This window comes from Helianthus annuus, chromosome 8, assembly GCF_002127325.2.
Source record: "Helianthus annuus cultivar XRQ/B chromosome 8, HanXRQr2.0-SUNRISE, whole genome shotgun sequence".
NCBI classification, from domain to species: domain Eukaryota; kingdom Viridiplantae; phylum Streptophyta; class Magnoliopsida; order Asterales; family Asteraceae; genus Helianthus; species Helianthus annuus.
The window spans coordinates 96586099-96599199 of record NC_035440.2 but is presented as its reverse complement, the minus strand read 5'-3'; the positions used below and the strand labels follow the sequence as shown (position 1 = coordinate 96599199).

The 13101-nt window shown below is 34.7% G+C and overlaps 1 protein-coding gene across 1 annotated transcript; it reads left to right on the top strand.

Moving 5' to 3' along the window:
- The first annotated feature begins 2204 nt into the window (after positions 1-2204).
- On the top strand, positions 2205-2816 carry LOC118481012. The gene is made up of 2 exons (XM_035976087.1): positions 2205-2364; positions 2476-2816. The coding sequence occupies exons 1-2, from the start codon at positions 2205-2207 to the stop codon at positions 2814-2816; spliced, it is 501 nt and encodes a 166-aa protein (XP_035831980.1).
- The last annotated feature ends 10285 nt before the right edge of the window (positions 2817-13101 follow it).

Below are 13101 nucleotides of genomic sequence, written 5' to 3'. Positions count from 1 at the left end.
TTAACCATGTATTACTCTTTTACGTATACATATCATCTGATCTTATCGCTTTTCATATGATTTACAAAACAAAACAATTTACAAGGTTCATGACTGACTGTTATTAAACGTTTTCTTTAAACTCAAGTCATGAATCCTATTTTCACAAAACCTATGTATCTCACAGGCATTTTTATGCTGACGTACCTATTTTCACATGTGTTTTCAGGAGCTTTTGCGTAGAACGATGATCATGACACTAGGGCGGACCTGTGCCTTAGAGACTTAAAAATGAAGATAGAACTAGTTTAATTATGTTATGAACTCTTTATTTCCTGTTTTTGAGACAATGTAACACTCTTGTTGATAAATAAAATATAACTTTGTATGTCATAGTTGTGAAACAATTAATTCTGTTACAACACTCCCCGACGTTTCCGCCACGCTTGGTTGTCCCACGTGGTCGGGGTGTGACAGAAGAGTTGGTATCAGAGCCAATGGTTATAGGGAATTAGGTTATTAGTAATGCTTTGACCTAGACTATAACTTTCTAGGACCCTAACACAAGTTATGTTGTGTTTAGATTTTTAAAACATGCACTTCACCTATCCTTAGGTGATAACCACAACGAGAACATCGATTCCGAATCCGCTTTGAAAATTAATCATCTGTTCTAGGATAATTGGTTACTAGGTTTTGAACCCTCTGTTATAAGGTTTTGAACCCCTTTGAATTTTCAAAAATCTCGTCAAAGTTTTGGGTTTTAATAGTGTGAACACGTGCAAACTGGAAGAGTGAATGCCTGTACCCTGAGTTTTCTGTCTAAGGCTAGAGTGTTCGTACAAATCCACATAATCGGACCAGTCACTCTTACCTGGGAACTCTTGGGGTGAGTGTTCACTTATAGGCGAACATGTCTTCGCGATACATTATTTTTGACCCATTTACTTTGACTAGACATTGTGTGTCGCTTGTTTGCTTTGCGATGCGTAACCACCATCTTTGCTTTCGTTGAAATTGTTTCATCTCGTTCTCTTCATCCAATCATCTCACTCATTTCCTTTCATGTTTTCCTCTTTTAGAATGTCTCCTCGACGCGAAAACCAGATAGCGACTGCCGAACTGGCAGAAATTATTGCGCAGCAAATGGCTGCTTAATTCCCAAATCTCTTTGCTCAATGGAACTAAGCCAACAACAACAACAATGCTCCATGCAATTTCAAGAATTTTAACTCGGCTAAACCACTCAAGTTTAGTGGTTCTGAGGGAGCAACTGGGCTTCTTCAATGGTTCGAGAGCATTGAGAATACTTTCCGTCACGTGCAGTGTCCTGACAATCGCAAGGCCGAGTTTTCTTCAAGTGTGTTTCAGAAGAGGGCTCTTACGTGGTGGAACGGGGTAATGAGAGACCGTGGTGCAGAAGTTGCTCTAGCACAGACATGGGCTGAACTTAGGGCCCTTATGATGAGGGAGTTCTGTCCTCGTCATGAGCAGCGAGCTTTGGAGAAAGAGTTTGATGACTTAAAAAAATACAGTGGCGAGCACTGGGCATATACTGATAGGTTTGAGGAGTTGAGTCTGCTTTGCCCAACTATGGTTGCCCCACTCGACAAGGCTATCGAAAGGTACACCGACGGCCTACCTGACTCGGTACAAGACATCATTACTGGTAGTAACCCTACCACACTCCGTCAGGCGATCGAGTTAGCAGCAACACTGACTGAGTCACAGATTCGAAAGGGAAAGCTGCACTGGTACCAAACGAAAACGAAAACGAGATTCTATCAATTATGTACAAAATAGTACAATATGGAACCGAAATGAAACACGTGTTAATAATATGTTCACATATGCTCCAGCAACAGATGTAATCAATGAAAATGATTACATACCTAAAACTCTAGAAAAGTGCATGCACAGAGTTGATTGGCCAAAATGGCAAGAGGCCATAAAGGCTGAGTTAGGTTCGCTTGAAAAGTGAAAATGTTTTCGGACCTGTAGTCCGAACACCCATAGACGTCAAACCAGTAGGTTATAAATGGGTGTTTGCTATAAAAAGAAATGAAAGGAATGAAATTGTACGATAGAAGGCACGTCTTGTAGCACAAGGGTTTTACCAAATCCTAGGAGTTGATTATGAGGAAACATATTCCCCTGTAGTGGGTGCGATAACCCTTAGATTTCTAATTGGCCTTGTAATCTCAGAAGGACTTCAAATGAGACTTATGGATGCCGTCACTGCATACTTGTACGGGACACTAGAAAATGACATCTACATGAAAATCCTTAAAGGATTAAAAATGCCTGAAACATTAAAATCAATACCTCGAGACATGTGTGCTATAAAGCTAAAAAGATCTTTATATGGTCTTAAACAATCTGGCCGTATGTGGTACAATCGGCTCAGTGAATATCTTGAAAAAGAAGGATACAAGTCTGATGTAACCAGTCCATGTGTTTTTATAAAAAGATCACTCTCAAAATTCACTATAATAGCAATCTACGTGGATGATATAAACATCATTAGAGCTCCTGAAGAGATAGAAAAAGCTGCTAATATATTAAAGAGAGAATTCGAGACGAAAGACCTTGGCACAACAAAATTATGTCTCGGCCTGCAGTTCGAGCATTTGCGCAACGGTACATTCATACATCAGTCGGACAAAGCTCATCCGTTTAGCATACCCATGGTTGTCCGACCGCTAGATCCTCAAAAGGACCCTTACCGCCCTCAAGAAGAAGGCGAAGAAGTACTTGGTCCAGAACTATCGTACTTAAGTGCGATCGGTGCTCTTATGTATCTTGCAAATAACACGAGACCTGATATTGCATTCTAGGTACATGTACTAGCGAGATACAGTTCAAACCCAACACGTAGACACTGGAATGGAATAAAACACATATTCCAATATATTTGCGGGACACAAGACTTAGGTCTTTTCTACCAGAAAGATCAAAAGTCCCAGCTTGTTGGGTATGCTGATGCTGGATATCTATCAGATCCACATAAAGAAAAATCTCAAACAGGCTATGTATTCACATATCTTGGAAGTCAACTAAGCAAACACTTACAGCAACGTCATCAAATCATGCCGAACTAATTGCACTATATGAAGCTGGCCGAGAATGCGTGTGGTTGAGATCAATGATTACTCACATACAAGAAGCATGTGGATTAGAACAGATCAAGAAGGAGCCGACAATTATTTATGAAGACAAAGCTGCTTGCATAGCTCAGATCAAAGAGGTTACATCAAGGGTGATCAAACAAAGCACATTTCACCAAAATTCTTCTCAACACATGACTTGTAGAAAGAAGGGGAAATTGATGTTTGCCAAATCAAGTCAAGTGAAAATTTAGCTGACCTATTCACAAAATCTTTACCAAGAAACGGTTTTGAGCAACTATCACACAAAATCGGTCTCCGTAGATTGAAAGATGTTTGTTGAATTCAGGGGGAGAATTATACACACTGTACTCTTTTTCCCTTAACTAAGTTTTGTCCCAATGGGTTTTCTTAGTAAGGTTTTTAAAGGTTTTAAAGGTTTTTAAAAACCTGAAGGTTTTTAAAGGTTTTGAGAAACTAGAATAAATTTATTCAAAAGTGGTATCTCAGATTGTTTTCTTTGTACCAGTAAATTCGAAAAGTGTGATTTTTTTCTTTGGATACACATATGTATACTATAATAAAAAAATATATATTCAATACAGTACGAGATATTGATAGTGTACCCGGATTTGATGAACTAGAGAATGCTTTGAATGATAGCGACTTGTGGATGATTTCAGATTTCCGGTAATCTTAGTTAGTTAGAGCCTCGTGCTGATAACGTGAGAGAAATAATTGGAAAATGAGAAGTGTGTTTTTCTTTCATTTATCAACCACATATATATACACAATGATGTAGTCAAAATATAACTGAAAATTTATGTAGTCAAAGTGTAACTGAAAACATAATTGTCTTAGGAGGAGAATTAAGAGGGAATATATCTGTATTTATAACAGGGTAAGGTTATTATACAAATACGTCTTAACATATTAAACATGAAGCATTTATTTTAGTTCTAAAATCTAAAAAAATATAAAAGAAATAAAAAACTATATAATTGCTCTAGTAGAGTAACTATACGAATATATATATATATATACACACACACACACGCTAGGTTAGAACCTTGTGTATTATACGACTTGAATAAATGTAATTTTATATACCAAATCATAAATAAGTTATATATTTAAAAACATTGTGTATTACACGGGTTGAATAAATGTAATTTTGTATAGTAAATAATAAAAAAGTTATATCTTTAAAAAACCTTGTGTATTGTACGAGTTGAATAAATCTAATTTGTATAGTAAATAATAAAAAAGTTATATCTTTAAAAACCTTTTGTATTACACGGATTAAATAAATGTAATTTTGTATAGTAAATAATATATATATATATATATATATGTATGTGTGTGTGTGTCTTTAAAAAAACCTCGTGTATTACACGGGTTGAATAAACTTAATTTTACCAAATAATAAAAAAGGTTATATTTAAAAAAACCTAACAGATATATACATCATATACCCGATACGCGATGGATAGGGTGATTGTTGAGATGGTTCTTTAAAAGAACACACGTTATTCAAGAAGGAAATCAACAGTCATTTGAGTGATAAATGTTGGTACCAATTCTAAAAATTTGATTTATAAATTATGGAGTTAATTACATAGTTAGTCCCTGTGGTTTGCACAAACTAACATACTTAGGTACTAATATTTTAAAATCATCTTCTAGGGTATTAACTTTTCATTTTGTAACATTTGGAGGTATTAACATTAATTGTTTGTTAAACTATTAGTACCTAAGTATTTAATTTTGTGCAAACCATAGGGACTAACTATGTTAATACCTTAGAAGTTAATACCTCCAAACGTTACAAAATGAAAAATTAATACCCTAGAAGGTGATTTTAAACTATTAGTACCTAAGTATTTTATTTTGTGCAAACCACAGGTACTAACTATGTAATTAACTCTAAATTATGTAATAAAATCGATATAACAATTTTTTTTAAATAATGAAATTAAAATAAATTATAATATATTAACAAAGTTTGGTTTTCCTGATAAATAGTTTGTTTTATTTAAAAATATGTTAAATTAGCAATTTAAATTTAAAGATAATATTTTGTTAGAAAATAGAAGGATTTTATTCGACATTTAAAGTAGGATAAGATTTAATATTAATTTTTTATTTATTTATCTAATATAAGATAAGTGCCTTCAATGGATACACATGTCATGCATTATTTATTTTATTTTATTATATAGTATATATATATATATATATATATATATATAGGTAAAGAGTAAAATACAAATGCGCTTATCATACGATACGTACGCGATCATCCCAGCCGTTCGATCAGGTGCAGATCTGGTGCGAATTCAATACATAACGCATGTGAAAAAATGGTTAGCATGAGGTAGTGTGAAAAATGGGATGGGGTGTGTAGATGGACAAAATCGCATGTGGAAGATTTGAATATCGCATGTGAAAAAATGGCATGGGGTAATGTGAAAAATGGCATGGGGTGTGTAGAATCGCATGTGGAAAATTGAATATCGCATGTGAAAAAATGGCATGGGGTAATGTGAAAAATGGCATGGGGTGTGTAGAATCGCATGTGGAAAATTGAATATCGCATGTGAAAAAAATGGCTAGCATGGGGTAATGTGAAAAATGGCATGGGGTGTGTAGAATCGCATGTGGAAAATTGAATATCGCATGCGAAAAAATGGTTAGCATGGGGTAATGTGAAAAATGGCATGGGGTGTGTAGATGGAGAAAATCGCATGTGGAAGATTGAATTTGCACAGCTCGTACAGTTCGCATGGAGGTATTAAATCGCATGGGAGATGAAGATCTGACGGCTGGGATTATCGCGTACGTAATGTACGATAAGCCATATTATACGTTAACTGGCCTCTATATATATGTGTGTATGTATTTCAACTAAAAATCATGCTTAAATAGATAGAAAAAAAACTTCCTTATCTTTTCACGTTTAATGTGTTTTTGACCTATTTGTATGTAACTAGTAACAACATAGTATTTGACGTCGTTTTTTGAAGGCCAAACGTCTTCGTTGTTAGGATGACAGTGTGTATATATTCTTTTCCTGATGATTTATTAAAATATGTAATATTGGTAGCACAATATGATAGCAAAACGGTTCGGTAACGGCTATGAAATTAAAACTCTAAACAAAACGGATAGATCTAACGGTCTCTTGTGATACAGACACACCACACAAGAAATCGATTAGGGCAAACTAAACGAGAATCAAGATACAGATACACCACTTGATTCTAATCTAGGCTCCAAGAACACCATCCAAGTTGCCAAACTTGAACTAGCATGGAAATAATTAATCAACTCATAATCCAATGAGAAAATTAACCAAAGAAACTTTTTCATAAACTCCAAAAAAACTGTCTGCATTTCATTTAACTTGCGATACATATAGATGCAAAAGAAACCCACCCACGTTTCCTTACATGTAGGAAATTGAATAACTTACTTGAAAACAAAATAAAACAAAACTAACAAATAAATAAAAATAACATTGGATGAAAATAAAAGTTAACTACTGATTGAAAACGTGGGGTGCATGGTCATGCATGGAATCAATTCATGTTGAAGACGTATTCGGGTCGACCCGGATATAATTGAACCAGCCCTGGCCCGACTTTGCCTGACTCGTGAAGTTCCGTTCTTGGTCTGATTGTATTAACGATTAACCGGTCGCAATTCCTATCATTCTCTCCGTCTTCGACAAAGTTTGTCCTCAAACTTGGGACAATCGCATCAACAACAAATATTGTATTTTGCATCGGAGGCGGTTCAGGGGGTATTTCATGTAAGAAATCATACATGTAGCTTTCAAACATCCGATCAACCTCATCAACAAACTTAACAGTAAGCACAAATTTAATAGCTAGAGAAAAGATTGTTTTGACATGTGTTTCTCTTTCCCTAGATCCTGTTAAAGTAAAACTTGACTTTGAAATGTTGATAATACCAGCCTTACTTGCAATAGTTTTTGGCATTTTGAGGAACCTCGTCTTTGCAACTTCTTCTACCACCACCAGCTCAGATCGCATTATGTGTACTAGACCACTTACATCCAAAACCGAGGTTTCATACGCCTCGTTTGTAACCACATCTTCGTCTAGTTCGATCTCCTCCGGCTTGTTGTTACGATCAAATATAATTTCTTTTCTTGGTTCCTCCTCTTGAACAAAAGTCCCGTCAATAACTTTTCTCAAAAATAAACACTCTTTTTCATCTGGAAGAAACTCGTCTTCATCGTACCAGGGTCCTTCGTCTTGTTCGGATTCAACAGGTCCCTTGTCTTTAGTAGGTGTTACTCCTTTTGGATCATCCTTGCTTCCATAAGGCTCGATATATGCTCGGATGGTTGTAAAATTGCTTCTGGTTGTTTGTTGTTTGGTAACTCCATGAACTTTCTCAGATATCTCCCAAAGTCGATCTTGCAAAACCAACAAAGTGAACTCCCAAATATGATCTTGCAATTCTCTAAGTTGTTGTGACATCGATCTTTTTTTATAGGCCATTGACTGATACTTTTTTTTTTTTTTGAAAAAATGGATGTTATACGGATGTAGGAAAATTGGAGTCGAAACGGATCATTTCAGCTCTGATACCAAATGATAGCAAAACGGTTCGGTAACGGCTATGAAATTAAAACTCTAAACAAAACGGATAGATCTAACGGTCTCTTGTGATACAGACACACCACACAAGAAATCGATTAGGGCAAACTAAACGAGAATCAAGATACAGATACACCACTTGATTCTAATCTAGGCTCCAAGAACACCATCCAAGTTGCCAAACTTGAACTAGCATGGAAATAATTAATCAACTCATAATCCAATGAGAAAATTAACCAAAGAAACTTTTTCATAAACTCCAAAAAAACTGTCTGCATTTCATTTAACTTGCGATACATATAGATGCAAAAGAAACCCACCCACGTTTCCTTACATGTAGGAAATTGAATAACTTACTTGAAAACAAAATAAAACAAAACTAACAAATAAATAAAAATAACATTGGATGAAAATAAAAGTTAACTACTGATTGAAAACGTGGGGTGCATGGTCATGCATGGAATCAATTCATGTTGAAGACGTATTCGGGTCGACCCGGATATAATTGAACCAGCCCTGGCCCGACTTTGCCTGACTCGTGAAGTTCCGTTCTTGGTCTGATTGTATTAACGATTAACCGGTCGCAATTCCTATCACAATATATTTCGAATATATTGCAAGGTAATAAAAAAAAAAAAATTGGTGTTCGGGAACAAAGGAAACCAAAAGTAAACACTTAATTACGTGTTTTTACCAACTTATTTTTAAACCCCTAGCATAGTGATTGCATTCCGTCTCTCCTCCCCATAATTCACTCATTGTTGCAAAAATGCATTAAAAACACTACCAATGTTGCATTGTGTTATTAACATCAATCGCTAGAAAAACAAGATAAAACAAAAACAAATTCTAGTAAAATACAAGAAGATAAACGATCATCTATAAAAAAAAATATTGAAAATGTACAAACGTGATGAATGCAATTAGGCTGGAGGATGTGGGATAAAGCCTCTGGGGGCTTTATCACACCATGTCAGATCCACGTCAGCCAGGGGGCTTTATCACGCCTTCTCTTAACTTGCAAGGTGGGATAACCCCCCCCCCATTAAACAAAATTAAAAAAAAAAGATTTCATAGGTTGAAAAGAGGTGGGCCCCACCTGCACCCCGCTTTTCTCCCGTTAACATGTTGGCGAAGGCACCATGGCACCCCGTTTAAACGGTTGGGTATGGGCTGTGGCGCCCCATGGGCGCTATCGGAGGTGAGGTGACAAGGAGTGACGCCATCTACACCCTCCGGCCTTAGAATGAGTTAGCCAATGTTACACCGCCATTCTAAGCTAATATGCTATCTTGGTTCAACTAAGTGCTAAAAGGCATTAATTTAGAGGCTTGTAAACCTCAAAGATGCAACTTTAAATCCTTTAAATGGGACAAGAACACAACACATTTTTATACAAGCCACAAACTAGAGTTATGACCCAACATTTGTTGTTGGGTGTCATGAAAAAATGCGGTTAGGAAGGTTTGGTTGTCATGCTCTATAAGTCGATAGCTATTACAAACTAACCCGAAACTATGATTGAGCATGTGATTTTAAATAGCTATGAGATGTATGGATCACCGTTATTGATTAAAATACCACTTATTCATATTAACATCTATGTTTGTATGTATTAGCTAAGTTATGAGTTTGGTTTATTGATATATCTAAACTTCAATGCGTTAAATAACAATATTAATAGCTAAATACGAAAGATGTCGGTTTAAAATTGGACAATTTTCATAATTTTCTCGTTTCTTGTAGTACACATTATGTTAAATAATAATATAATGAAATGGGGTTTAGAGTGTCGGCAACTTAAAGGTGCTACGCCGTTGAAACTTTTTAGCAATCACTTTTGACCCTTTATTCTATTTTACTATTTTAATTTCAATAGCGACCAAACAATATATTTTTAAGTAACTAAACGACCCCTTAACTAATTTAAATCTTCATTTCGCATCTTTTCAATTCTCCTTTTTCATTTTTGCGTTTTACAATGATATAGCTATTGTATAAAACTAGTTTTATTCCCCGCTCGCGTTACGGGGTTAGGCCAAATATTTATCAATCAATTAAAAAAGTACACTACCATAGTTTTGCTACAAAAAAAAAAGCTAAAACGATAGCCAGACTGTAATTTTGAGCTGGGACAAAACTAAATTTATCAAGACCAATGAGCAAATGCTAGGCAGCTGCCTGACACGAATAAAAATTACTTTATGTCAACTAATTAAAAAACACTTCCATAATTTTGCAAAAAAGAAAAAAAAACTAAAACGATAGCAAGACAGTAATTTTGAACATGGCCAAAAGCGTAATTTTGATCTGGGGTAAAAGCATAATTTGTCAACAGCTAAAACGATGACAATATTGTAATTTTTAACTAGAGGCAGAATCATAATTTTTAACAGGGGGCATATTCGTAATTTTAAAGTATGGGTAAATCGTATTTTGTTTAGGCCAATAGGAGAGTATTAGACAGTAGCATAGCACTATTCCTTGACATGGAAACTGTAGTGTATCGTAGTCATATATTTGTGAGCCTTAAAATCTAAAATAAAAGTTATGTTTAATAATCAATTTCATCAACCTTTATATAAGTTTAGAACGAATTATAAAATTTGCAAATCAAACTTTTCTTAATGGGAAGAGAATTAAGGTGCTGGGCCGGACTTCAAAAGGCCCAAATTTTCTCTCAGTAGGCCCATTGTACCAGCAGTCTTTACCAAGTGAATGTTTCTAAATATTTCTGATTTATTAAAACATAAAGTTAAAATTGGTATGATAAAGTTTAAAAGGTTAAAATGATGCTTTAACCTCCACCATCATTGTAATTAAAAAAATATAAAAGTAATGGTCATTATCTGGAATGTTCTGCCTTTTCATTTCGGCTGTTTGCATTTTCTGTAAGCTTAAATTTAGGCGATGATTGATATCTTTTTTTTTTTAATGGCTTTACCATACTGATCCTACTCATACTCAATAACATCATCAAGATTAAGCTAATTATTTGATTATGTTATCTAATTCAACTTGTGTGATATTGTTAGTGGATATAATTAATCATGTCCATTCACACTATATTTACAAAGCTAATATCTGATTATTTAATAACAACAGTATTCCTTAACGTGCGATGGTACGATATGAAATTACGCACATTATAAAACTCAAAACCCTAATCACGCATGTTGAAATAAATCACGCATGTTGAAAAAACATAATCACGTATGGTTATGATTTTTTAACATGTGTGATTATGGTTTTTCAACATAGGTGATTAGGGTTTTGAGTTCTATAACGTATGTAATTTTATATCGTACTTTAAGGAATATTGTATTTTACACTTTCATATATTCCATATCATGTTAAACTGAGACAAAAATATTTTAAGGTTGGAATTGAATCCTCTGCACGCAAGTCACAAATGTTGGAATTAGAGGTAGAAGAAAGATGCATCATCAGTCGAATAAGTTTTTTCAGGTGAAAACGAGCTCGATTTAAGTTGACTGGTCAATGCTTTTTCTATCTAGAATCTCCCATTTGATAAATAATTATCGTATAATCTATGATTGTAACATATGTACTACTAACACGATAACAAGTTTCAAAGTAGACGTTAGAAGTAGTTTGGATGTGTTTTAAGCAACCTCGTTATTAAACAAATCAATGTGTTAGTTACACAGGTAAAAATTACTAAAAATATATCAAATCAACGTTCAACACATATGATTTCATCTTCTCGATACAACATCCGAGGAACACCCTCCTTACTACACACGACCTCAATTGTTCGTTGACTGATTAAACTTCAATATTTCTTATAACCAACCGCACACTCCAACTTACACACGATACAACCATTTATAACCACCACAAGTTATAATAAACATGAATACCGTAAAAATAAAACTTCAACCAATAATAAACAAGTTGTCAACAAAGAACCAAACTAAAGTATATGTTAAAAGAAACGTGTGTTTTTTTATTGTTACAGTTGAACCACCCAAAATGACAATTTGTTTTTACTAAGGAGACAATAATTTGTTGTAGGTGTTATTAGAAAGGTTGATTAGGAGAGGGTTGGCATGAGTTTGTATGTGTCTGAAGAAGACAAAAGGGGTAGGGTTGATAAATTCATAGTTTTGTAGCACGCCTATTTAAAGAAAGCCACGTCATTGGAAATTGTGGCTCCATGTGGGACTCATACCGGCATGGATGGCCAGCTTGGATAGAAAAGGAAGTATCTAAATAATGTGTGATGTAGGAACACCACACACCTTGTACATCTGTCATTTATCTTATTATTGTTATTAATAATAACTAGCAATAATATCCGCTGTGCGTTGCGAACGCGCACACACCAAAAATATAGAATGAATTAGTCTAAATGTTATGTTATGCGTTAATCATATGAAAACGCATGTTTCGATGTATCTGATTGTGCTCGGTGTGACCTATATGAGCATTGTGATTGGATAAAAACGTAAAGTAAATCGAGTTTATACCGTTTGATCATAACGTATTATATGTGACCCGGCTCATATATGGAAATCATTAGCGGGTATAAAGGAAAAACTGACACATGTAATCAAAAAGGGATTAATTAGACCTTTTGAAAAAAAAGGAAAAGTAAAATATGACTCCACTCGGTTCAAACAAAATTTACGAAACATGCATAAAAAACATGAAAACAAATTGTATTTGACCTGAGTCGTTTTCCAAAATAGTTTATGTTGAAATGTAGAACAACTCGAATTTATAGCAAAACGCACATAAAAATATGTACGTAAAAATATGCATGTAACCGTGTCAAGTAGCACCAATGTCACATCACTGCTAGCGATCACCAACATCGGAAAAACTTGTAAAATTAAAATAAATAAAAAAGAAAAAAACAATACTGGTCGAAAAACAGACATAAATCGTTGAACCACGCACGCGCGTTGCGATGTGTTAATGCGAAGAAATTAGAATGAAACCTAAAATGTAGAAAAGAAAAAATAAGTCGATCTAGGACACACGTGTTGCGACGAATCCGTCAGTTGGGGAAATAGACGCGTTGCGATGCACCTGTCAAACGGAAAAAATGACGAAAATACGTTGAGCCTCACACGCACGTTATGGCGTGTTAACTCGCATAATTTAGAACGAAATGTAAAACGAAAAACTTGCGAAAGATGAAAACTTTGGGGGACCAAAGTCGAAACTAAAAAAGTATTGGGATTAAACTGTAAAAGATGAAAAACTTCAGGTTAAAAGTTAAAAAAGCAAAAGGGTTAAAATGCAAAAGGTAAAACTTTTGGGTTAAAAGTGAAAAATCAAAAATTATTTTTGAAAAACTCCCCATGCATGAGGTACAACACCATTAAGCAACAAATTGTTGCTAATTTATACTA

Excerpts from the sequence above, each read along its gene's own strand:
- LOC118481012 (XM_035976087.1), top strand. The coding sequence starts at position 2,205 with ATGGATGCCGTCACTGCATACTTGTACGGGACACTAGAAAATGACATC. Across the intron at positions 2,365-2,475 it reads TGGTCTTAAACAATCTGGCC|CAATCTACGTGGATGATATA; the intron begins GTATGTGGTACA and ends TCACTATAATAG.